At 39.7% G+C, this 27498-nt stretch overlaps 1 protein-coding gene across 1 annotated transcript in view; it reads left to right on the top strand.

The window, feature by feature from the left end:
* USP38 (ubiquitin specific peptidase 38) overlaps nt 1–26624 on the top strand; it is a 44603-nt gene extending 17979 nt beyond the window's left edge. The window contains exon 10 of the mRNA XM_080588850.1: nt 1847–26624. Coding sequence (XP_080444976.1) covers nt 1847–2008 — 162 coding nt within the window. The 3' untranslated portion in view covers nt 2009–26624. The remainder of the gene's footprint in view (nt 1–1846) is intronic.
* The last annotated feature ends 874 nt before the right edge of the window (nt 26625–27498 follow it).

The following is a 27498-nucleotide window of genomic DNA, read 5'->3' as shown; positions in this document are numbered from 1 at the left end:
TGTTTTGAAATTGGTAGCCAAAAATAACACTTTTATTTAATATCAGGTAATCTGCAGACCTATTGCTGATGCTTATATTCTTTTTTAATCCAGTTTGCTAGATAAAACTCAACTACCTTGTTTTAAGGAGTGTGAAGTTACCATAAGAGTTCTGTGGAGGAGGGAGTAAGGAAAGCTTTTTTTGGTTTGGTTCCTTGCTGCATTAAAACAAACATGTTACTAACATTTCAGCAAAAAAGAAAAACCAGCCAAGGTGCAGTGTAGCAGTTTTCCCACTGTTAGGCTTGGAGGAGACATTCTGTCTGAAGTTAAACAGCTTTTTTCAACTAACCAGGCAATTTACACAAATCCTGCTACTTAAATCAAAATTCCTGTTGGTTTCTGGTATGAAAAGTAAGTTTTGTATTCCGTAGGTATTCAGTAGTCTTTCTTTGGTATAGTTAACAGATGAATAAGAATCCACATACCGTTGGAGACTGTATAATACTGTCTTTCAAGGACAGTGGCCAGCATATCTGTTTTGACAGCTTTTTAAAAATCTTTTATATGGTTCTGGAAATTAGTATGGTTTTTGGTAGCGCAAAATAGTTTCATACTTAGGCTGTGTTTTTGTAAGAGGACAGAAAACTGTCCCACAGTTTAAATCTATACATGCTATTTTTAGCACTTACAAAAGTGCATGGATAAGTCTGTTCAGCGCTTTCATGGTAGTGTAACAGTCTTTTAGGTTCTTGGCTCCATTCCTTGCTTTCACCAGGAGGTGGTGGAGAAGAAAAGGAACAACTGAAGGTGATCATCATGATTATGAAAATCCTGTGAGAATGGCTTGCTATTGCCTGAAGATGGTGGTGTGAAATGACCAGCTGTCACGTGAAGGCTGCCAGTGTGATCCTTAGCACCTAAATGCTCTCTTTTTGTTTCTGAAATAAGTAGAGCTTTTATTTTTAATCTTTATTGTTAGTCTTCAAGAACCCTACTCCTGACTTCCTTCCCTTGACTTTTGAGGCTCTTGGCCAATTTGAGAAAGGGATACTTAGCCACAAGCTACTGCAAGGTTTGTGAAACTAGCTGGAGAGAGAAAATGTATGTTATCTCTGAGGGAAGAGCCTATGCTAATCCTGTTATTAGACATCTCAGAAGCCATGGAGGTGCGCACCTGTAAAACAAGCTGGCAGGAGGCTATGCTTTCTTACCTCTCCTTCTAATGCAGGTACTTCTTCCTTGGGTTTTCCTGCAGCTGATTCTCATTCGTGTTCTGGAGTATTTAAGAGTTGTGGAGACCTACTCATGTTAATACAGGGTTAGCATCACAGTAACTGTTGGAAGTTAAAAGTCCACATGGAATGGAAACTGAACGCTTGTTGGTCTTGTTGCATTTTATCTGAGTATGTTGCTCATTGATACAATTGATTAAGTGGAATGAAATTGTGGGCTTAAAATAAATAACATTGATTTAAAGGTTTTGCATTTCAGTTTGGCAACCGAGAACAAGGCAATCTTAAAAATTCTGGGATGAAAGTTCATGGGAAGTGTGTATCAATTTAATGTTCCGTTAGCTTTTGATCAGCAGTCTAATCCTTTAGAAGCATCCCGTGTAACTTTACAATGTTTCTAGCTTAAACTTAAATGGATTTAATTATGATTCACGTACACTTAATCATGTTCAGCAAAATTGTACCTGTGGGAATGGCTGTGGATGTCGCCTTCAGCTTGGATTTCAACAAGGTAACCATTCAGCCTTTAGACTCCAGGAGCTAGTGGATGTTGCTTTTAAAGCTGTTTTTACTAATTTACTAGAAATTAAATGCTTCTTGGATTTTTTATAGTCCATTTTCTTTCATTTCAGGAGCAAGAGCTTAGTGCTCGAACACAAGCACTTCAAGCTGCTTCAGCCTCGTGCTCTTTCCGCCCCAATGGATTTGATGACAACGATCCCCCGGGAAGCTGTGGACCAGCAGGTGGAGGAGGAGGGGGTGGGTTCAGTACTGTTGGTAGATTAGTCTTTTGACTACGAAGACGACCTGGAATACACTGGTTCCGAAGCAGCCCGGTAATGCTGAGGACAATTAAAATTCTGGAACGTTGTCATATATTGTACCAAGTTTTGAGACTTGATTCTTGTTCAAAAGCAAATGTTGGGGTTTTTTTGCTTGTGTTTTATTTGAAATAAATAAGCGCATAATGGAAAAAAACTACCTCTTAAAAATTCAGTTGCTTTTATGGTAAGAAACACTTGCCCAAAAGTCTAAGTGGAGATTTTTAAGTAGTTTTTAATGACACTGCATTAAACTCAACAAGTGCATGTACATCATTTTCTATTACCCTTATCCACTGAATGAGCAAAGTTCCTTTTGACTCTGATGGTGTTGCTTTATGTGGAAATGATTTTGGATGGGTTATACTGCATACATAGTTTCCCACCCCACCTTATTAACAAATCTGATACCTTTATGATTTGTAAATATGATGCAATCTTATAATGAAGGCAATAACTTAAGATGTGACATGCTACAATACTTTAAAAAATATTCATTTCCAGCATAAATGTAAAGAAGAAAAACATAAATATTTGTTAAGATGTTTTCCAAAAGTGCATGTTCTGTAGGAACAATGTTTTTAAATAGAAGTTAACTTTGTAGTGTTTCTAATTTTTTGAGAATTTTAAAATTATTTCAGGGAATATATCTGCTGTGTATTTGAAAGAAAGAGATTCTGTATGTGCCTTGCAGTACTGTAACTTAAAAACAACTTTCTGAGGCTGCAGAAAAGGGACAATATGTTAGTCAATTTTTTTCAGTATTAGAAATCAATCTGGGTTTAGAAAGTTATTAGGCTTCCAGAAATTTAAAAAAAAAAAAAAAAAATCTGGTAGTTTGAAATGCAGTAAGTTTTTTCCATTATTTTTGATTCAAAAGGCTAAACCTAGTGACTTAATTGGTTAAGATGGTCGTATTTATTGAGCTATACTTCTGAAATAGCAGGAAGGCTACCTGTATTGATCCTTGCTGAGGATCTGTGCTTCTAAGAGTCCTTTCAAGTTTGGCCTTCTGATTTTGCTTATAGAGAAATTTCTGGTGAGTTCAGGTTTTAAGTGTATGCAGAAGACCAAAATGGCATTGTCTATGGAGCAATGTTTGCGGGCTTGTTCTGTTAGTCTTGGCAGAAACAGAAGCTTTGTTTTTAATGTGCAATGAGGATAACAGAAGTAATGGAATTACACTGAATATGGTGATAAATTCTTAACTTGAATAATCTTATAGTGAAGTGTAAATTTATTTAAAGTATTTTTACAAGATTCTGCACTGTTTTGCTGTGTTTTTATATTAAGTGACAAAGCGTATCCTTAAAAAGCATGCAAACCTGGCAGGTGTTAGCTTAACTGTATAATTTTTTTCAGAAAATGCCTTTAAAAAGCATTAAATGAGTTTAAAACAAATTGTTCATATAATATCGAATATTTGGATTTTAGTCCATAGTAAGGTATCTTAGCTTGCAAACTATTTTTATATTATCACTAAAACTGTGTTACTTGCTCTGCTATAGGTTCATGTTACTGCTCAAGAAGGCTAGGGCAGGTCATCTTAATTTTTTTAGTAGGTTTCAAGCTCTGACTGTAGTACCTCAGCTTTGACCTGTGCTTTCATTGCTGCCTCAGTTGTAGGTCTCTAAATCAGGGGATTCAGCTGCAGAAATGGGGGATGTTATGAGACCAGTGTGAGGAATGTTCTCATTCAGTTTGGGTGAGGTTGTCTTGAAAGCTCGCTCTGTCTTATAATTCTGTAGCTTTCAGTCCAAGAAGGTTTTTTTAATTTCCTTTTGGGTTTCTTTGCCGGTTGGCTCTGGCTTCAAAATGTTCTTATGACAGGTAAATTGTTTTGCTCTTCCAAATTATGGAAAGGACACTATAAAAAGCTGTCTATTTGTGTTACAGTGGGAGCATTTTCTCTCTACTTATCACTTTACTGTTCATTTTAAGACACTAGAAGTTAAAAGCAGGAGCAAGTGTTTTTACTCTATATGAAATCAGTTTTGTAAAGGTCAATCTCGTTTTTACGTTCTCAAAGCAAAAATGCAAATTATGTATCCCACCTAAAAAAGAAAGTGTGGTATGACTCTTGTATACCTATTGTACTATATCTACTTCATGAGCTCTTAGAAGGCTTTCTATGCTCTTGTTGGCCTATTCTAACTTAGATGTTAAATATGGCAACTTTGTCAGAGGAATGCCATAGGGTTGGATCTCCTTAAGTGTAAAATGATGGTATGTCTGAAACTGAAAATCTCCTTTTTTACTTGACTTCTGTTGATGCAGTTACTTTGGTTTTACAGATAGATTTTTAAACTCAAAATACCTATTTGCAAGTCTGCCCGTTGACCTGACAACCCTCGTAGGCAGATGGATACCTTAATGTGGAAGGTTTCAATAAAGCTAGTGAAAGTGGAGTGTTTCTCACTTTGAACTGTACAGATTTTCATTGTTTACAGTAATGGCACTGCATGTTCTGGACATTGTTCTTTCATTCTATGTACATATGGTACTTCAGTTTGTCTGTGACTGAATGCTGGATGGTTTGTTTATTGACCTTTATGGCTCCATTCTTAATTTGCTTTCCATCTGAGATGAATAAGTAGAAAGATACAAAATACATAATGCTATTTCTGAAGCATACTTTTTGTTGTTTCCTTTCTTGAAGGATATACTATTGTACCAAACTCAAGGATGGTATGTCTTTTAAAAATCATATTTCCTTATACTAAGAGATTGTGTTTTGGTCTTTGTTTTAATGGTCAGTGAAGTTGTATCAACTTTCTTCCATGCAGTTCATTTTCTATAGTTTTTCATGTGGAACTTTATAGTGGATTCCTGTGAGTGTCACCAGCATAATAAGTGATTACAATATCTGTGAATCTGTTTATTCAGAATGAGGAGAGAAAAGCTTTATTTGGATAGCTAAAAGAATCACAACTTATGGCCAGCTCTTGTTATTTTTTTCCCCCCTTGTTTGCCTACTCAGGAAAGTTAGATATCTCGTGTCCTCTGGAAGTTTGATTTCATGGGTAAGCCTTTTCTTTTTTCAACTCTGTATCAGTAAAAAATGTTTATGAAGTAAGGATACTTGTTAATACAAATAATAAGCGAAGAGTAGAAGCACTGTGGACCAAATGTTTCTTAGAACAAAAGCAAGTATAGACTTTGTGTGAATAAGTCTTAGATTGGAAATTTCCTAATTGCTGGGACTAATTCTGGAACAGCCTTACAGGCAGAGACCTGCTTTGAAGGAAGAGCCAAGTATATCTGTGTAAGAAATGAAATGCAAAGCAGTGTCTGAATAGTAGGCAACTAGACTTGATAAACCAGAGGCCCCTAGAGCTTTTTTCTTCTCTTGGCCTTCCGGTCTTGATGTTACCAATTTTGCTTTTAAGGCTCAGAGTAGAGGCAAGTGTAAACTAAGGGAATACTGAAGCACAGCATAACAGTAGCAATGAAAAAGGTTGAGTGCTTAATGTTGGCTGTACTTGGTTTCTGATAAAGTGGAATGAGGCATAAAAGTGAAGTAATAGAAAGTGGAGTCTAGGCAGGCCTGTGATCCAGAGATGTGTTCAGTTTCTAATGCAAGATTGATCATCCTGGTAATAGCCTACAGTAGGATGTAATGGGTTGTAGCACTTGATGGCCTCAGTAGGCTGTGATCAAATGTAAAATTAGTAATATTATTGCACTTCTTCAATGAGTGAAGAAAAGATCTATGATATAAACAAGAGGTTGGAATAGATAAACTTTAAAGCTTTCGTGTTCTTTACAGATGGTTTTCATATGTACACCTTAAACTAAATTTGTAGCTAGAGTATAATGCTTTAAAAATCATATAGGTATCAGGTCAAATATAACAGTTAAGAACCAAAAATAGTGGGAAGCTACTCGGGGCTTCTGTAAAACATGAAGCTTATTGGGACTTCAGAACTAATGAGTACCCATGTTTCAGCAAGTGATTCAAAGGGACTTGGCCCTTGAGCTGAGCTCCAGCTGTGACCTATGTGTCAGCTGTGATGTGATGCACCACTGGATTACCACACATAGCTTTATTTTTTTACAATGCGTGCTCCCTCCCATTTCACTCTTACTTTTGCTTGAATGAAAGTATCAAAGGGAAAACAAACTCAGCCAGAGTGAAGCACAGGTAATAAAGAACTCTTTTAAATACAAGCTCCTGCTTTCTTAGTTCAAACAGAATTATTTCTAAGTTTGGATTCTAAGCAAGTATGTGGGTTCAGGTTATGCAGTTCTTATTCGTTTTTTTTTCCCAGTGCAAGTAATAAGATGTAGTGGATTATTAGGAACCAGTTGTGCTGGAATCAGACGTGTCAAAACACACAGTCTGCTGCTGCTCTCTGGTTGAGCAGCACGCTACCACATGGTGTGAAACACTGGCCTGGCTGCTGGGTGTTTGCCTCAGACACCAAGGGGAAGAGCAGCTGCTCTTTGCCTTGCTGGTGGCCACTTGGGACCTTCACCATCCTCTCTGCACTCTGAGCAGCCAGAGGCAGCCAGCCCTATGGCACTCCCTCAGTGTGCCTGAGGGGCTAGGCCTGTCCTCGGGCCTGCAGCAGGAGGAGCCTGAGGTGGGGCTGTACTGCGTGTCCTGTCCCCAGCCCCTTCAGGGACACCTCCACACATGGAGCAGGTAAATCAGGACCCTGTCCTTGCTGACAGGCTGGCACATGCGGGGAGCAGCCCCCAGGGTTGGAGTAGCTGTACATGGAGGTGGCGTGTGGGAAGTGAGGCAGGAGCAGTGAGGGAGAAGTGTTTTAGCCTGGCCCCAGCACTACCACACTACCAAAAAGGAAGGATGGCTCCTAACTAATTTAGCAGTCGCATACGTTTTGATGACAGTTTCACAAGTATCTGCCATAACAGTGTAACTTCAGTGTAATTTCACCAAAGGGTAGATACTGTCAATAATGTGTTGTTATCTGAGCCTAATCCTTCCACAGTTTATATATAATGCTTATATATTCTGTGTGGACATTTTATAATGTATATAAGAACAGACACTGAAAAATGATTAAAGATGAAAAAATATTTTCAAGTACTTATCAATGGCACAAAACCCTTTTTCCTGCTCCCAAGTGGATTTTGTGCACCACCTGAGCTGCATGCACCCGAACTTAGAGACTACAGCTCCAAGCTGTAGTCTTAAAATGTCTTTTAATTTGATGTGAACAGGCATCAAAATTGACCTGATCATAATAATTTCTTTTAGTCTGTGAGCATAGACTCCTGTCATTACATTACACTGCTTGACCATGTTTTTGATTTGGCTTTATTCTGAGCTATAAAATTTGATGCAAGGCCTGTTAACAGTTTCACAATCTATTTTCCTACAGTGTGCATTAAATGACGTAAAAAGAGGTGTCAGTCTTAAGTGCTTTGCAGAGATGCCAAGCCATTCCAGTTCTGAGGAGAGGGCATCTCCCTCGCCAGACAAAGGACAGTGTTAGTACTTGGCTTTAAAGGTTAGTATCATTTTTCAACTGACTCATTCGTTTTCAAGTGTACTCTAAAGAATTGCAGTACTTAACGATTAACTTCATAGAAGAACGTTATTTAATTTTCTTGCTGTTTTTCATGGTGTTTTCCCTGCTGAACTGCAATGTATGTCTTGGGTTTATTTTCACAGTGTGCCTGTTCTTAAATTTTGTTGTAAATTGGCACAAATATTTAATGCTATTTCTTATCCATTTAAGAAATGGATGGGGCAAATGACTGTTTTATTGTACATGTATTGGATTGTGTAAACAAGTCAATGTTTTTTTAGTGTCTCAGAGGGTATCTCAAAGTATCTTAATTTTTCATGGGTTTCAATTGAGAGCAAAGATCAATGTTCTAGTAAATTTTAAGTGGCACTTTTTTCTAGAATGGTAAATCTATAAATCTCAGCTTGAAGAAGCACACAAATACGGAAAATAAGTAAAAAGTGGACAGGTCCTATTAATCCTATTTTTGGGTACACTTGTGTGATGCCAGGAGTTGGACTCGATGATCCTTATGGGTCCCTTCCAACTTGGGATATTATATGATTCTATGAAGCCAAACAGATCCGGAGAAACAGGTACTGGCATTAGCTGAATTTCACATGTATTTCAGTTGCAGTGATATAACCATGTTTCATTTGAGTTGTCTTAATGCATGTTAGCAATGCATACTATGCTTGTCCTATTTGAGGAAAGGGTCAGCCTTTGTATTTTTTCAGGCGGTATCAACATGTAACACAAACCATTATTGTTAAGTACTTGTTGAATTGAGATCAAACATCACTTGTAGCTGAACTCCAACTGAGGACAAACTGTAGATTGCACTGGTTTGTGTTCTTCATGGAGAGGAAGAACAAACTAAACTCGGGAGGAGGCTTTTTTGGCTTGTGGGTTTTTCATTAGGTGTCTGCCAGAATTGTTCATTGGGTCAAGAACATCATCTAAATCTGCAGATATGTTTAAATCATTTTCCACTTGAGCATTATTATTGGCTGAAATGCAGCAGTTCTCAATGAAGATCAAAACTACGGCACAAATGTTTAGGCTGCCTATAAAGACAAAGTTTAGAGACTGCTTTCAACTTCTTCTGTATTTCTCCTCAAGTTTCCTGAGACTGCAAGTTGAAAGCAAGTTTTGTTTTTTTTTCTTAACTGAAAGAATACCTAGGAAACTCAAACAATTAACAGGCCAGTTAATAGTCTGTAAATTACTCCTGGGTGGTGAATTGTGTGGGAAGGAAGGGAAAGGTTTGGGCTACCCTTGCAATGCTTATTATGAAGCTGAGTCTCCTCTAGTTGGCTGCCCACACCTCCCTCTGGCATTAGAAACACATGCCTTTATGTGGTCTCAAGATGAAGCTTGGTACTGGTGTGTGAGGATAAAATCGTGGGAACCTCCCCTTCATGCAAGACCGATTCAGGCTAATTGAAGAATTATCCTTGACCTGAGCTGTCTCAGTTTTGCTTTGAGTAACTTGAATCTGCTACCTGCTAAGGTAAAGGACAGATCAAGCTTTAATGTAACAAAGGACCTAATTGTAATTTAAAAAAAAAATGGCTTCAGTAGGAATTGCTAGTTTTTCGCTGAGCTGCAAAATCCCGGGGCTCCAAGGTGTGTTGTATTGATGAAACAATGGAAACAGCAGCTACGCAGAATTCACTGGGGAAAGGAGTTGGCCATAGTATTGAGAGGAACTATGGGGATGATTTCATCATTTGGGTTTGTCATCTGTATTCCACATTTGGCGATTGATGTGAGTAAAGGCATGTGTGAGGATAATAAGCAATTTGAGGAAGTGGAATAGAAAGCAAACAGTAGTTAAGTTCTTCAAAGCAGTTATTAGCCTTTCTGAGGAAGTAAGATCTGTTCCTGAAATGGGGATCCAAGGTCCTGTCAGTATGACCCTACATGACAGCCTACAAGAGCACATGTACTGCTCCTATGGTCTCACAGGGTGTGTTAAGAGATGGAAGGCATATATGGAAAGACTGCAACATTTTTAGTACACTTGGTCTGAGATGTACCCTCTGTTCATATGCCACAGACATTAGTGTACTCATAGGTAAAGATGATTTTCTTTGACCACAGGCTTGGAGGAACACTTTTTGGAACTTCGGATTTTCCTGGATATTAATCTAATACAGTTAATACATAGTGATCAGTCTTTCTTCTCCAGTTGTGAATGATTAATGAGGCTACAAGTTGAAACAAACATCAAGTAAGATTGTAACTGGTTATTTGACAAGGCTGCTTTGGAACTCAGCTCATCTCCTTAATCTCTCTCTCTTGGTGCTATGGATCTGTTGAGCTGGGTAGACCGGGACGAACTGAAGAGCCGCAACTCTTTCACATTCCCCAGCCCACGCTATGGGAATGGGCATAAATCTCCAGCTTTGGAGAGGATTTGATGAAAGGAAAACAACCAAATGATTTTTAAAAAGGGGAGGGAGAAGCTGGAAAGAAGCGTAAGCAAGAGTTTCAGAGAGTGTGGGTATGCAAAGTTGTGGATTTCCTACTCTTTGAGACCAAAGAGAAGATGTTTAAGCAAAAACTTAACAACTTCAGATGTCCTGTATACATTAAAAAAAAAAAAACACGTGGGAAAAATGTGTAGCAGCCATTTGGTCAAGTTAATTGTGACCTTACTTGTACTTTCATCATTATTTGAGCCAAACTAATGCCTTGCCTTCTGTCCATCTGCACTCTGCATTCAAGCAAATTTGTTTGGATAAAAGTAAGTATTTTGGGGTTTGTCTTAATCTCTCTTGGAAATAGCTACAGATTTTTTTTCCAAGCAACTCTTCTGCCTGAATATGCTACCCATTTTTTAAAGGATGATGTGTACTCTTAAGTGGAAAGGTGTGTGTAATACAAATTACTCAAATCCAGTGTATTATATAAGAGGAAGGCTGACAAATGGTGAACAAAACACTGGTAGAAAGATTGAAATGAAGCCGAGAGGGTAAATGACCTTGTCTTCAAATCCTCCTGAATCCCAGCATTCTTCGGATGATTATTCAATCTTGTTAGGTCCTAGTGATCGGTTGTTGCTCTTTACTCCCTTACGCGTTTAAGTACTGTCATGGAAAACTGAGGGAGTGCAGCCAGAGACTTCCTGCATAAGAGAAATGGCATAATCACCGAACGGTGATATTATGACAGCTTCATCAGTGGTGTTCAGTAATGTTTTTTTGTTTTTTAGCAGTTGGGCCATGTACGTCAGGTAACTCTAATCTTAATCTACCTCAAACAATATCTGGGTGAATAAGTTATAATACTTCAGAAATGCTTCCTGTTAGGATTCCATCAGTGATCACTTCACTCTTCCCATCCCCTCCTCGTTTCCCTTCCAGCTGCCTTGTCTTCTCCTATGCTAAACTCTGCAGGATGCAGACTATGCTGCATGTGTGTAGGTACAGGGCTGTGCATAATGGTGTTTCATTCTCGGTTAGCTTTTAAAGGTTATTGTAAGGAATAAACTTAATTCCTGAATGTATCTGAAACACGGGATAACAGAAATGGAATTAAAAGGAACTTGTGTATCTGTATAACCTGACGTGACTTTGTGTAAAACCTGTGTTTTGCATGTGAAAATTCAGGCAAGTGGCAGTGAAAGTAAGAACAGTTTTGTGTTTCTTTAGCCCTTTAAGAGCTCCTGCTAAAAAAAATCTGTAAGCCCACTGGTAGAAGGAAGTAATGTAGTGGTAGGTATGCTTTGGGTATTTGTAGGGAATTGCATTATTAAGAGGTTCTCACAAAGGCCAATCACTTCTCCCTTTTATGCAAAGTCTTGTGGTTGCAGGTGCTTGAACCATCAATGCTTTAGTGCCAAATTAAGTATTTTGTGTTTGGCTGTAAGTAATACTGAACCACAGGGCAGTGCAATTGTTCTACTGCTGGTGTGGCTAAGTGCTGGCTGTAGAGAATGCCAAATAATGGGTTGTCTTATTCAGAGGGAGCCATGGGCACCAGTGTGTAGGATAACAGAGAACTTAGATTAATTTTCTTCACCTGGAAGTCACAACGAACTACGTGATGCCACTTAACGTAGTGTCTGACCACCAAGTGAAGCTTGCTAAGTGTGTGCAGGGTATGAGAAGTGATGATGGTAGCTATTCTGTGACTTCCAAATGTACCACTATACCACTATTTTTCAGGGCACAGGAGCTCTTGAAATCTAACTTCAGTTGTTAGTTGCACACAAACCTGTGCGTACTGGTATAGTATGTGAAGAATAGGAAGGAGAACTTACAGTTAAAACTACCCTGATCTGAGTATTTGTGCAATTTTTTGCAGATGTTTCTACACCCCTTTGTAATGGGGATACATGATGCGATATTATTTTTGAAGTAATTATGTGTTTATCCAGTAGAGAGCACTAATGATACTACTATCTTTTAGATGACATTGCAATAAAAGTATTCAGTGTTCTGTGCTTTGGAGCACTTGCTGGGATTCAGACTGAAGCTTTTTCTAATGTAGTGCATGGCTGAAACTCTGCTAAGTAGTCACAGAGGAAGGCATGTAAAAACAGTCTGCTGGAACTCCTATACTATTAGGAACTATTACTGTTAACTATATACTATTACAGCTCAAAAATGTAGCAGTACTCAAGTGTCTCCTTTGCGTGAAGGTTAACTTCGAAGTCAGCCAGCATCCTCCTTTGGCTCACAGCAGACTGAGTCAGGATAAACAGGTGGTGGTTGATGTAGAAGGCATCTTAAAGGCCTTGGGGAAGTCAATGGTATAAACACGGTGGCCTTTATTGCCTCTTTGCAGGTGAGACCTTCTACACTGATGTGGCAAAAAAGGCTTTTTTTATTAATAATGTTTTGGTGGCTCATTTCATTCAGAGGCAGGACAGCTGAGCTGGACATGAGATAGCTTACTGAAGTTAAAATGTTGGTCTTGATGTGTGATGTAGCATGAGAAAGAGACCAAGTTATCTTAGAGATGTCAAATGGGGTTTGTGGCCAGAAGTTAAAAAATAACAATCCCTTTACTTAGTTTGTGAGAAGGCTAGATGGAGTCAGTGAGAGAATGTAAGCACAGACCCATAATAATGGCTTCAAAATAACTTTGGAAGAGTATCTTAAATTCATGTCTTGAGTAAAACCTCTCGCCATGCAGTGCAACTGAATTTGTTGTAATAGCTCAGTGCTTGTGTTACCTTAGTTTCAGAGCATGAAGATGCTGCCCAGAGGAGAAGGTGTAAGAATTTTCCCTTAGGGTAATAAAATAATTTTAATTACATAACCAGTATAAATTAATCTTCTTAAATGTACAGGCAATGTGAAACAATCATGCTGGGAGAAGTATGAGTTACAGGAGTTCATTCAGTCTTGAATGAATTTAAGAATAACTGTCTGGAGGCAATATCTTTATTACCTTATTTTTAAGGACTTACAGAAAAAAGCAACAGCCGTGCTATGGAGCTGCGCATGGAGTCTTAATGTTACCTCTGGGCTTGTTGTATTCACTGATGTGTGGTTTGAACTCTGAGACTGCAGTATTATCTCAGAAACAATTTCTAATTTTGTTTGCTGCTTCTAATAGAGGAGACTGTGTTGAACATATGGGGGAAAAGGATCTGAGCGTGACTAAGATACCATCTTCTGTAAATCAGGGCTAACGTGCGCATTTCATTGCTCAAGTGGGAAAAATTTGTTACAAAAGATTGATTCAAAATTCTTAATTGTAAGCCATTTCTAGCTATAGCTGGTATACTGCTCTTGGGAACTGGGCAGCTAGCATGTGTCATTCCAGTACACCTTCAACAAAACATGGGCTGATTGTTACACATTGAGAAAAACGACATGTTTCTATGTTAAAGTCAACTTGGTATGCGAAGTCTGCTCAGGTAAATCTGCTCAGAAGAATTTTAGAGTTCACTAAATGAAGTGTACTTTTAGGAAGGTGGTCATAGCTGTTGCTGAGATGGATTTGCTTTGTGTATTGCTTTTTGACAAAGTGAATGCGATTTAACACAGCTATCACACCAGTTAATGCTTTTTTTCTGCTTATATTTGTCCATTGGTCCTCAAATCTACCATCTGGTAACAATCTGCATTAAAATACTGGCCTGCCTGAAATTAATGGGAGTCCTGCCATGGACTTCAGTAAGTCCAGGATTTCACCCTGGTCTTCATCTTGCATGACTATTGCTATTTAGGGTGTGGCAAATAAGCTATATTCTGAACTTTGATTTATGTGAGCATTTGCTGAGCAGATGTTAGGGAGCTAAACTTGTTCGTTTCAATCCATCTCTCTTATAGCAAGTGAAAAAAGGAGGCCAAATTGGTCTCAGGTGTGGTTCTGTTCACGTGGGATGCTTACAGTGGTTATGCTCTGTGATGAGTCAGAAACGTCAGGCTGCATTTAAGAAACCATAGCTATAAACTAAACAAGTATTTATTACTTGTGTTGGGAGCTAGTTGCCCAAGCCAACACTCATGCCATGTGAGTGGCTTGGGGAAGGGGTGGGCAGAGGCAGGGTTAACAGAGCGGGTGCTCCCTTTGTGTGCTCTGCTTCCAGGTCAGCTGCTGATGTGGTGGGCTTCCTTCTCCAAGTCTTGGCCTCTCTCTGAAGTGGGGTTACCGCCTCTGCACCTGTGGCAGGGACAAGGCTTTCATATGTACAAAGCACTTGAGTTTGTATTTCCCAGGAGAAGTGTTGGTCTGCAGATACAAAACATTAGCCCTTACTCATTAGCTTAAAAGCACAGTAAGGAAAAACCCCCTTGCCCATCTCTACTTCTATCAGCTGCAAAATACTTGTGCTCTTCGGTTCAGTAACTCTTCGGTTCAGTAACCCTGGGAGGAGGGGTTGGAAATCCAGCTTACGATGGAGATGAAATAAGAACACAACTGGCACATCTTTGCCAGAACCCACTGCAGCTCCCACAGTGGGAGTAACTCCCACAGTTATGTCTGGTGCTCACCACCTCCCACTGAGCCTGGTATTTTCCCACTGCATTGTTTTTACTGATAGCTTCTGTTGAATAATAACAAGAATCTCTGAAAGGGTGGAAGAGATTAACGCTCTTTATAATTGATTAAAGAAGTGTTAGCGTGCAGCCACTGAAGACTGTGTAGCCTGTATGATAAAGGCACCTCATGGTTTTATCTTTTCTTTACTAAAAATGATGAGTATTTGATACCAGTGTTCAGATACAGGACCTTTCCTGTTTTCAATCTCTTTTGGGGAGGAGTGGTAAATGAGGGCAGAAGACTGCCAGAGATAATTACTAAAATACCCAGCTCATAGATGTAGTCACGAGACTAAGCTGTACAGGATTTCACGTATAAAAACACAGAATAATTAGCCGTAATAGCAAGGGAACAAAGCAGTTATAGACGAATAAGAATATCCTTTTTTCAAGGAAGCCTAGTATGTGACAAACATTGTTTAAATACTATTGCTGCTTAGCTGGGAATTGACATAACAGCAATGAACAAAAACCAAGATAGATTGCTTGCTGGAGAAGTGTGCTTGAGAGAGCTTGCCTGCTATGTTACATCTCCCACTGAAGAGATGCTGTCAGCCCACGGCGTTCAGACCCACGAGACCCCCCCGCACACTGTTCTGTGAGTGCAAAAGAGCCGCAATAATAAATGTTTCCATCTGCTTCTGGTTAGGAGTTTGTCTCATCCTATCCTCCACAGTGATCCATGCACTTGAGACAGCCAGGCATGATTATTTCCATTAGCAAGGACCAAGATCACACCCTGCACAGCCCCATCTGGTCCAAACCTGCTGCGGATCGCCTGCTGAGCAGCACAGGTCACTGTAAGATGATCACACTCACATCCCATATGCTGACCGGGTCCCTGTTGCGTACGTTGGCTGTCTTTCGAGCCCCAGCACTCTGAGGATGCTCGTCCTTCTGCGAGTGTGGTTTTCTGTAGCAGTTGTTTCACTCTGGCTGCTGAACTGTGCAGCAAACATGAGATTTGCGTATAGGAGCCAGAGCATGTGTGAAGATTGGACCTTGGCTTTGGAACTGTGTGTCAAAAGAAGAATGAATGACCAAGAGCCTTTGAACATTCAGTGTGAAACCTTAAACTCATCCAGTGAGCTTCCCTCAGTTGCCCTGTTTCTGTTTCCCTCCCCTCCAGCCTGATCACCTAAGTCAGGTAATTTACGCCTACCTACTGGAAGTAAGGGGAGATGATTGATGGTGTTGTTTTTAGCTCTTGCAAGGTGCTCGGAGGCTGTGGTGGTGGTTGCCAAGAGAACCAAAGCCTACAAACACCTGCAGAATTTGGTCATGCCTCAACTGTTTGTGAATTCTCTGGGAAGATTAAACACATGGGAATAAAGCTACTTGCTACATCATCTCATTCCTCAGTCTATTTAATATTTGATTAATGCACAGATAGGAAGTCGGTGAATGCTCAATTTAATAAGCAGTTTCAAATTTGGGGCTAAAAAATGCACTTCACATAGTTGTTTGACTGGGGCTGGGGGAGTGCCTCGTGAGCTCCTTTTTTTCTTTTCATAAACTTGGCAGGACACGGACGCATACTGCAATGTCTGACCAATACAGTGTTAAATATAGATTTAAGTATATCTTTAGTTTTCGGTGTGTAAAATCATGGTACTGGCGAAGTCAGTAACAAATAGTTCTTAGCATTGTAGTAACTGTGTTTTTAAGTACAAACTTTTTTTTTTAAGCAGGGAAAGTTTAGAGTAGCATGCTAGTACTTGTATTAAGTTTTCTAAATTCCACCATGTATCTTTTGGTATGTTCCTCAGTCCCTTTACTGTGGACTCGTGGAGATCATTTGGAAGGTATTTCTACACAGTCTTTATCTGTACCCTGTCTCTATCCCATCACATTCTCAGAAACAAACCATGAGGGGTAGGGTTTGCATTCTGTCGAGAACCCACTCCTGTTTCAGAAGAGATGAGTCTATCAGTACATAATAAAAAAAAATAGTTCTTGCCACTTTAAAGATAATTCATATTTCAAGTATAAGTCTTTAAAATATGTTATCAGTACTAAATGTAATAAAAGGGACAACCCTTTCTGCAGCTTGAGTGTTGAGCGGCACAGTGGAGAGTAACTGTGTATAGGAACTGCTTAGACTAACCCCAGTTAAACATCTGACTAATTGATGCTGTTAATGATTTCTAAGCCCACAAATGTGTCCTAGAGTCTTAAGATTAAGTTGCAGAAATGCATGTGCCAAATAAGCAACTCGTAGCTATCAGAAGAGGGTGATCTCTTGCCTTTCTTACCTTGAGCTGCCTTTGGTGCTCATGATTGCATTTGAAGTCAATTTAAAGCACTCAAATGCCTTTATATTCTGCTGAATGTTCCCACAGATATTCTGGCTTTCTTTCAAAACAGTGTGGGGTGGGGTTTTGGCTTTTTTGCTGCTGTTTTCTTGTATTTTTTTATAACTTTTGCTGGGATCGTGAATTGCATCAACCTACTCTGCAACAGGACAAGTGCTGGTGTCAGCACAGGGAAGGGGATGAACTGCACATCTGGGGAGTGAAAAAAATGGGTTGAGAAAAAGGTATTGTGGAAGGGAAATGGGATGCCTTCTGTTCCTTCCAGGCTGGGCATATTAATTTGGCTCAAATTGTTATCACCATGTCCTTCTGCGAACTATAGACATTGCTTCCAGAAAGCTAAAGGTGTGTGTGGAAGAGTGGGGAAGTGTCCTGCCTGTTAAATGAAGGATACAAAATCCTGTTACCTCATTCAAAAAGGAGATTGGCATGTCTTCGTCTCATGCTAATGTGTGAAGATGTTAAAACTTGCACTAGCAGACAGAAGGTACTATGATAATATTAAGAATGGAGCTGCAGTGATCTTGATTTATTAATGTCACCGGTGGAATTCGAGCCGATTAATCAAGATGAGACTTCGTCATGCTTAGTACTTCTACACAAATAGGCCATAAATCAATCAGTCATCAATTACATCTCAGTGCAAGTTACGTTGTCTTCTCGAATCCCCCATGGGCATAAAATATTGTTTTGATCTGTGTTCTTTTTTTAATAAGAAAAGTCACGTCTACCATTTAATTTCTTTTTTAGGACTTCTGTCAGAAGGGTAGGTATGATAATAGTTCTGTCTTGGGGGGGGGAGGGAAGTATTGGAACACCCTAGATAGTGTCCTAAGCCTTCCAGTATTCTTCCAGGAGCTGGAAGAAAAAAACACAAAAGGAGGTATTTTTCATGGTTGTCAGGTGAAGAATGCAAAATGGATGTCTGTTTGGCTAGCACAATGTGAGGAGCAACGTGACAAAGGGTGGCTTCGGATTTTCTTAATTTTTTTTCTGTGTAGAACAGGAACCACCATTTCTCTGCGCCTTGCGTTGTGGAAATAGCAAACAAAAGAGGAAGCACCCAGTTAGAAATGATTGGATCAAAATTTCCCTTCCCTATGTCAAACAGATACATGGGGGATGGGTTAGGACTAGAGAAAAAAGGCTGCAAGAAGACAGCTGCAGATTTACAAGAAGCTGTAGTCCAGTAATGCTATGGCTAAATGCATTGGCACTAATGAAAACAAAACTATACCTGGTAAGGGATAGAGGATGTGACAGTAGACTTAAAATTAGTTTATAAAAAGGCAAAAAAAAATGCAAGCTAACACTACCCCCAAGGGAAAGATTGCCCAGGGGGCTTTTGTATCATAATTTTTAATACCTCAAGGCAAGTCAGTGAGAAAACTGTTCACATGAACGCATGAAGGGTGGATTGGCAGCGTTCTTTCCAAAATATTATTTTTGGGCTGCTCATCTCTTGTGCCTGGTGACGTGGCTTCAGGGAAGGAGAGCGTACATTTGTATAGCGTGCACGTTCCTGAAACCGTACTGAGCACTGGAGGCTTCTTTATACAGTAACCCAATAACCACAAACAAACAAACCCCCCTATGCTGCTAATAAGGCCAGTGTCCTGTAGGCACTGGTGGTTTTTCTGTGAAAATCTGTGAGCATTACAAGCTCTTTAAGCTATTTCCTTTACTTGGGCACTTCAGTGTGCCTGGCTGTCAGCTATCTAGGTAGTAGAAATGCTTGGGTTGCTTGCTCATAGTTGGACTGAAATGCCTTACCGCACTCTGAATCAGCTCTGGAAAGTCAAGCCATTTTGCTGTGGTGCTCAGTCTTACTCCGTAGGGTCTACCTCAAGGCCTTTTGCAGCCCTTCAGCATTGTAGGCTTTTATACCACACATTCACCCTTGCCTGATTCCCAGCTTCTCACGGCATTTTTTAGAAACTGTGTGCTCAGAATATTTTTTGGGGTTTGTCATTTCCTCTTTTCCAAATACTTCAGGAGATGAGAATGAACATCTCACTATAATATATTTAAAGCTTAAAATGGGAGCAAGGCAACTGTAGCCAGGAGAGGTATAAAGCTAATGTAAAGATGGCAGCTTAGACTGTAAACTTGGTGTGGGAATTGAGTTCATCTGGGCTCCCAGGGAAAGGAGAAAAGACATGGTATGGATCAAATTAGAGAAGGAAAGAATTAACTGTTGAGAAGGAGGCTGGTTACATGGAGCTCCTGGAACAGAACCCAACGTCACCTTGCGTAAACTCCTTGGGAAAGCTGCCTGTGACAGTTGTACACCCCTGGCTATGCATGGTGAAGGCAGGAAGAATTACCAAAAAAAAAAAAAAGCCATAATATGTTAAGAGAACAAGCATATTTTGTAACTCTTATAAATTTCTTTTTTTTAACACTTCATAAAATAACTTGTGAGTGGTTAGTATGGGCTTAAAAAAAGCCTTTTGTCAACAGGACTGAGCTGATCCCCTTTTTATTTTGGGTGCTTACAGTAAGACTACACACAACAGTTTGAAATTACTGTAACCAGTAACCATAAAATAGAAAGTGGGAGCATGATGAGAATAAAATACTTTACCACCTCTGTAGCCACTGGAAGGGTTGTAGGGGGGGAGGGAGTGATGAATGGTCTTTTGAGAAGATCTAGAAACTGAAATGGCTACAATACGTTCCCAGGCTTGACCTTAGAGAAGAATGTAGGTGAACTATTTTTAGTGCCCATATCAAAGTAATTGCATGTCAGTGAGTAACACTGACTTAAAGAGTTGATTAGAAGTAGTTTCTGCGTACCTGGTAGTAATTTGGATCCGTTGTTTTTGCAGGACTGGATTATATATTGCCAAACAAAAATATGCTGTTAAGTAAGTTGTGTAAATGAAATGTGGCCCATTAAACAAGGCATAACGTCTTCTACTTGGTGAAAACCCGGCCAATGAGCCATATAACAAAAGGCTCTAGGATTGCTTCAAGATAAGCATAGTCTACTGAGAGCACCAGTAAACACACTCTTTGATCATCTGGTTATCATAATTGTCTTATTGTCTGTTAGATGAGGAACTTAATAACAAATGGCTGAAGGTTTTCTTAGGCTTCCATAACAGGTTTTTTTAATTCTTTCTTTAGTGAGACATTCAAGAGAAAAGACTGGGGGGTGTGGGGAAAAAAAGAGTACCAGAAGTACAAAATTAGTCTTATCTTTCAGAAGTCTCCTACCTGTTTGGAACAATTTCTATTCTAAGACATGGCACCCATAACGTTTAACTCAAAATCCATTCTCAGGGCAATGGCAGGGGGTGGTTAGGGCTGCACAGACCCCTCCCTTGACAGCTCTGCTGGAAAGACCCATGCTGCTGGGGACCAGAAGAAAGGCACCTCCAACCGAGTACAGATACAGCTACAAAAAGCTGACTTTGTTTGCCTGAGAGCTGTAAAACCAAACATACTTACTTGTGTCTGCAGTTCTTACCGGGCAGCTAGAAGCAACACACAAGCGAGCATGCGAGTAGAAATCTAAAAGCTTTGCCAACGGTCGTGCCATTTCTCTACAAACCTCTGAGAAAAAACCATACTAAAGCCTCAGTGATCAATCTAAGCAAGGTAGGAGTTATTTGGCTGGAGCTGCTGAGTTAGACCTGAGGTCGATTGTGGTAAAGCCTACATCGCACGACGAAACAGGAGAGAAGTTACTGTACACACCCAATATCCCTGGGAAACTTAGATCAAGTGACCTGTCCAAAATTGCGTAGCTGTTGGTTAAACTGGTAGTTGTGCTCTCAGCATTATGTCAACTGTCCCATGAAGAATAAAAGGGAAAGTGTAAATTGCCTATATAATGCCTAGTCGGTAATGAGTTATTTAGAAAAGAATTGCAATAAAAAGGGCCCTGGTGTGGGTGTAAAGGATGGACCTTTGAAGTCTGACTGCGATTGTAAGTTATGCATGCTTGTGGTCTGTGGAATCTTTTCTATCTAACATGTTTCCAAATTTCAATTTTTTAAAGACAGCTATATTTAATTTTAGAAGGAAGCTGTTCTGAATGCTTAAGTACTTATGTCACTCTCCTCATTCAAAATGGGATATTAAAGAAATAATAATGTAGGAGAGTCAGGTTGGACTGCTGGGCTTTTGGGTCCAGCCTTTGTGAACTTGAATCAAGTGACCACATGGTGAAGCAAGCTAGAAAGGTAGGATTCCAGCTAAGTCCTGAGCAAACCAGCTATCTACATATAAGCTGCTTTTCCTTCTCCTCAGTCTAGAACAGGGAATTGAATTTATTCCTGTATGACATATAAGTGCAGACAGATATGTATAGAACTTCATATCTAACCAGTTGGATTTACAGAAATTGAGAATTGAAATTATTTTAAAATCTTGATCTCCAAATGTTTTAACAAAACTTCACTACTGAAGTTACTAGATTTCTTTTGTCTATCTGGTAGATGCTCTGAGGGCTGAACTTCTGTTGAAAGCTTTGGGATTTTATGGTACTTACGCGTGTTGCAACCTCCAGAGTTGTTCTGCTATACAGGAGGAGGAGGAAATCTTGTCTGGTTCGGAGGGGAACTCACTGCTCTAGTGAGCTATTAAATAGTGAAGAAAATTTTATCTCATTACAGGGAGTTCTGTAAATCTACCAATGATGGAAGTACTGTAGCGATGGCAAATAGATGGAGAAAAAATAGAGATGCATTTCAGTAAACTTTTATTTATTGTAACAGCTTTGCTCACAGAAACACATTTGGCCAAGCCACAATTGTCCTGTTGACCTAAAACTCTAATATTTCTTATTATTAACCTTGTGTTCACTAGTTTACAATGTGACTAGTTACACTTTCCTTCTTTGGAGAAAAGAAAAATGCCTTTGAGAATGCCTCTTACCTAGGCTCGCATTTGTTGGATGCCATCGCTGAGAAGACCATTGCGAAATGGAGTATGGATGAGGAAGATCACTTCATTCAAGGTTAAAGTAAGGGGATAGCAAAAGGCATGCAACTATAGGTGTGCTTTGAGTTGTATTTCTGCTGTCTTCAGAAACCATAAATAGAAAGGAAGTTCAAGAAATGAGCATTTCTTACTAACAGAACTTCAAGACAGCATGTTCTCTTATGTAAGCAACATGTTTTCCATAAATTGTTTCAAGCTGTACAAATGTGTTTGCCAATCCTCAAAGCAATCATTTGCAGCCAGTTTTTTTGGATGATAATAAGATTAATGATAAAATAACACTGAAAACAATTTTAAAATAACCTTGGGGATTTAACATAAATCCATAAAAACAAGGAAATTCTGAGGTAAGGCAGCCAGAGTGTATTTAACTTAGTCCTGTTTTGCTTCCCAACTGCAACACGTAGGTTTGTTCATTAGGAGTAAAGGGTTTAAGGCCACTTGATAAAAGTACAAACCATACATGCACTGAAAGAGCTGTAAGCACAGCAATATACAGAGGATGTTGGGTTTACCTTAATTATAAGTGGCTTTATCTGTGTGTTAGCATGGCTAAATAGTATTAAGGAAAATAGTATGTATTTTATTTCCTCTGCTTATTTTTTAATACTTCGTGACTAACATTTTATCTAGCGGTCATCCACTTTTTCTGATGCCCAAATTTATCATGTAATAGTGATTACTGTAGCTAGACTTCAGTTTTCCTGAAATGAAAGGTATTAATCGTTGTATAATACATCATATTGATAGGTTTAATCTTACCTTCAAACTATTATCTTTGTGTCGGTGTAACATCTTGATATACAAACATTTGCAATAATTACTGTGCTAGTAGTGGTTATACCTTTTCAAAATAAAGTATACTAATAATTTCAAACAACTTAGTTTATATAAAGGAACAAGAGAGAATGCCCACAGAAAAACTAAACTGATACTGAAATAAGTCTGTATAGTGGAGCTAATAATACTCACTTTGCATAGGCTTTGTACTGGTTGCTTTTGAAAACACAGGTTTTATGCTGAGTTTCTTAAGCTTATGAAAGATGTAAACAAGGAAAATTCAACTATGTAATTGTACTGACAATAAGAGGATTTATCAGCAGCCTAGAAACTTTAAATGTACTGCCTAGACCTGCAACTTGATCTGAAGGAGCAGTTATTAGCAGTACTAGGTTAAAAACCTTCCTGCTGCAGAAAAGCCTTTTGAGGGCTGGTGTGCTTGTTGCAGAGTGAGTCTCTGAAGAGTTGCATTATGAAGTTCTGGCAAGTCTCTACTGGACATGTGCAAAGTGCAGTTATTTCAGACATTTGCTATAGCACTACAGCACTAAATTTTACTTGATTTTCAAAGGATAATCCCTTAACCATCACCTATATCCCTAACCCCAAATTTCTAGTCCTTGCTCAAAGCTACATCTAGGCTAGAGTTTTCATATGTGAGATTTAGAATCAGGATAACAGCATCTTTCTTCTCAGCTGTGTTCTTTGAAATTGGTAGGTTTTATGGTAGAAAAATTTATTTGTAAAAAGTCTGAAGCCTGATGGGATGAAAGAAGTCAAGTCAGAGAGTTCAAAGTGTAAGATTACAGACAATACAAAAAAACAGAGGATCTTCTAATGAGAAGGCTTGGGCAGCTAACATAATAATGATCCTACTATATTACTCTGTAATTAGGTAATTTCCTTCTGAGATGGCCAAGAAATAAATCCTATAAACACAAGCTTATATGACAGCAGTGACAAGATAATATCATATCTCACAGAAGTCATTGCCTGAAATCCAAAGATGTAAAATGTGTAGAAATACAAAATAACTTCACGGATATCGTAACCTTCTGAAGCAGGCAGCAGCTGAGGCAGAATCTCCTATCAGTAGACCAGCCAAAGCAAAATCCAGCATGACTGGATGACCATCAGGGGCTGGGTGTTTAAACACCTGAGTTACAGAAATGGGAGATGTATTCATCCTTTTCACGCTCCAAGGACACAGACATCTCTTGGAAACTATGGGCTGGAGCATGTTATTTCAGAAGAAAGTACTTACTAGCAGGGAGTAACCCTGCATTTTGATTGCCAAATGCTTTCCGCTGTAAAAAAAAAAAAGAATGTCCTTTGACCTTTCTGGGAAAGCTGTGGTTCTCCCTTTGTGTATGGGAAGCCTTGGAAAGTTGTGCAGAGACAGCTCCTTGGAGCAAGAGAGGTGTCTTTTTCTGCCTGCTTCTGCTCAGCTCTGGCTGAGACATCGTTTCATGTAAGTTTCACTTGCATCCTTTCTAAAATGGTAGAATCAAAGGCTCAGTTTTAACCACGGAGGACAACCTGGCTGGGCAGTTCACAGCTGAGAAGGAGAAAGGTCTTTTGCCACCTCTCCCTTTCTTTCCACTACTGGCTATACTCGTCCGATGGTTCAGTTTGTGCCAACACTGGCGCCCTTATGCTGTGCCCAAATTCACTAATCTGGCAGAAACCTACTGCTCTGACAAGAGCATCACCAGGGAATGAGCTGATTCAGTTCAAGGCAAGATTCAGTATGGGGGAAAGCCAGTGTGAGGACAGGACTGGCGTCGTGTGGCTAGGAGGATGGAGGAGAAGGAGCAGCTATTCAGGGAAGAGCAAATCCTCCTTTTCAGTGCTGCCTTGGTTCAGCTCATCCATTTGGGAAGTGGTGATCCCAGGCTAGACCAAAACAAAAGCATTTATTCTGTTCTGAGCTGAGGAAATAAGCATCTTCTCAAGGGAGATGGGTAGAGAGAGCCAGCCTGGATGTCCTTGACAATTTATTCTCCTCCATCGCCTACATTAGTCCTGCTGTTCAATTATATTGCGGTGGTGCATATCAGAATCCACCCCTGTTCTTGATGGTGCCTTATTACTGGGTCTTCAAACATAAAACCAACAGGAAATAGCATTCAGAACTCAGATCATTAGATGAAATATATTTAGGAAGTGCTGAAATGCTTGAAAATGCAGCTCTCAGTGTTGTGAGCATCCTAATTTAGTCCTCTTCTCTTGTGTGCATTATGGTACCTTCAAGGGTGCGAGCTCATCATTATCTTTCCTGCCACTTCCCTTCATCTTGCAGTGAATGAAAATAGCAGAAAGTGTTATAAAGAAGAAATTAAAGATTCTGTGTAGGCTTTGGATGCTGGGTAATAAGTAGGTCAGTAGCCAAATTAAAAAACCTAAATATCTTACTGTTCAAAGAGCGTGCTATCTGTCATTTCTGTACTTAAATGCAGACTTTGGTGTAAAAAAAATAGCTTTTAACCATAAAACTAAAGATACTATCTCAATACTTACATGGAAGGCGGCTGGACAACAGTTGTACAGGCAACCTAAATTCTGGTAATACCTGACTTCAGCAGAGCTTGATTTTGCCATCTTAATTGTGTGCGTGGGGCCTGTCCAATTGTTTGTATGTCATTAACATTAAAGAAATGAATAACCATTCACAAGACCTTTCCTATGCGCATTGTGTTCTTTAGTCCATAAGGATTAACTTCTTTCTAGGCAAAGCTTCAAAAAGGAAAATTACGTACTATTAAAATAACTCATTTTAGAGCTTCATATTTTCACTTAGATCTTAATCAAGCTATTATTGTTATTAAAATATTCTGAAGTGAATTCAGATTTCATAAATATGGATTTTTTTTTGGAGCTGCTTTTGCGTGCAGAGCAAGTTAGAAATGAGCACACAGCCTCTAATGGGACTTATTAGTTCCCATAGCAGTTGCTTATAGTTTCTTCAGTGACTCAGCTGGAGACCCTGGTGCTCTCTGAAGCGTTTGCCACATTTATTTCCCCGACATCTCATAAAATCCTGATTGCAAGAGTCTCTTGCTAAGTCTTCTATGTACAATTTTATCAAGATCGTCAAAAAGGTACATTAGAAATCCAAATTAAATTGGCAAAGCAAAATGAAGTAGCTTGGGATAAAACTCCTAGTGCCTGCTTACGTCCCCTTTTGCTATGGTTAAGTATTGCAGCATTTTCTCTACAAGGGCAGATTTTTCCTTTCTTGCATATTTATTTTTGTTGTTAATTTAAAACCTTTTTATATGTTTACCTAGGTTTCTAGTACATCTGCTTCTTTTTAAACTGAGCTCTGTAATAGCCATCACCTGTGTCCTTATAAATGCAGAAATTCTCTGCTCTTTGCTTGCTTTCCTCCTTCAGTGCGTTGCTGAGTCTGTCCCATTTGGCTTTTCTCTGTTCTGCACTGACTGCCTTCCATTTTTCTTCTCCTTTAACCAGTCTTTTTTGGTTAGTACAGTGAGTAAAACGCGCGCGATCCTGACCTCTTCCCTCTAGGAGACTGCAGCGAGTCTGTAAGCTGCAGCAGCGTTAGAAAGATGCGATCGAAGAGCGATGTGACGTGGCTTTGGGATGTTTGGTAGCTTGTGGCTGCCCGCAGAGCAGTGTCTGGTGCCAGTGCAAAGCAGGGAAGCCTAAAGCTGTTTTCGGTTTTCCCATACACCCTCTGAACCTGAAGTAAGTGACTCCTGATTTATAGGGACGTGAAGAGGAATGGAAATGGGCCAGCAGCTGAGAGCTCCTCTTGCTGAGATGGGTATGTGTGCGCCAGTTGGCTATGGGGTTTCTTTTGGCAAGGACTCCTGCAACTGCAGAGTTGCTGAATACATCTTATGCACTGAAATAAGGTCTTTTAAAAAACTGTGGAACTAGCTTGTTGGAATTGCTGTCATGTTTAAAAACGCCAGGGATAACGACAGGATCTATGCAATACCAGTTTTGCTGCCTGAACATAAAGTAACCATAGAGGATAGTTGAGGAAAAGGATCGCTATGCTAATAAAAAATGCTGATTTTGGCTGGAAGGGAGTTTGTGTTCTTCATAGCAGCTGGCATGGCACTATGTTTTGGGTTTGTGACCAAAACAGTGTTGATAATGCATCTAGCTGATACTGGAGGGTGCTGATGGTATGTGGAGGCTATCTGTTTCTCACCCTGCCCCACCAGTGAGGAGCTGGGGGTGGTCAGGAGGCTGGGAGGGGATGTTCTCCAGACACTGCTTAAAACAGGACGGGATGACTTGCAGGATCACAGAGCCACTGAGGCTGGAAGTCACCTCTGGAGGTGGTCTAGTCCAACCCCAGGGCTGTGCCCAGTGGTTTTTGGTATCTCCAGGGATGGAGGTGCCACAACCCCTCTACCATTTTGTTTGGGAATGGCTTATAATGAGAGCTGCACAGTACACGCACAAACGTATAGTTTTGCCAAGAATTCAGGCAATATTAATTAATATATTTTTAAACAAAATCCCAACCTTAAACTTGCCTCAGATGCCCTATTTCAGCTTTTTGACTAATTACAGCTGGCTTTGTAATGGTAAGTGAAATGGAGGGCAAAGTTGCTTCCCTATTCCCTTGCTCTAGCTGAGCTCCTCTAGGATAATTGTCTCCATTTTCTCTATCTGCCGTCTTTAGTGACCTTGCTTTAATGATCTGGGAAGTACGATGGGCCAAAGTCAGTGCTGTCATGCATGGGATCGGTGCCACTAGTAACAGGTCTTTTTTGCAGTGATCTTAACAGAGGCTTTGATCCGGTGTTTCTCAGCAATGCTGCAGAAGTTATGCACCTGCTCCCATCTTCAGTTCGTCACAGGCTCAGGCTTAAATGATGTATGGAGTGCAGAAGTACAGTTTTTTGGATAATTAAAACAAACAAAAAGAAGCATTTCCTCTCTTT

Source organism: Anser brachyrhynchus (assembly GCF_964034855.1).
Source record: "Anser brachyrhynchus genome assembly, chromosome: 4".
Taxonomy (NCBI): Eukaryota; Metazoa; Chordata; class Aves; order Anseriformes; family Anatidae; genus Anser; species Anser brachyrhynchus.
The sequence above is the reverse complement of the archived record's forward strand: the minus strand, read 5'-3'. Positions and strand labels throughout refer to the sequence as shown.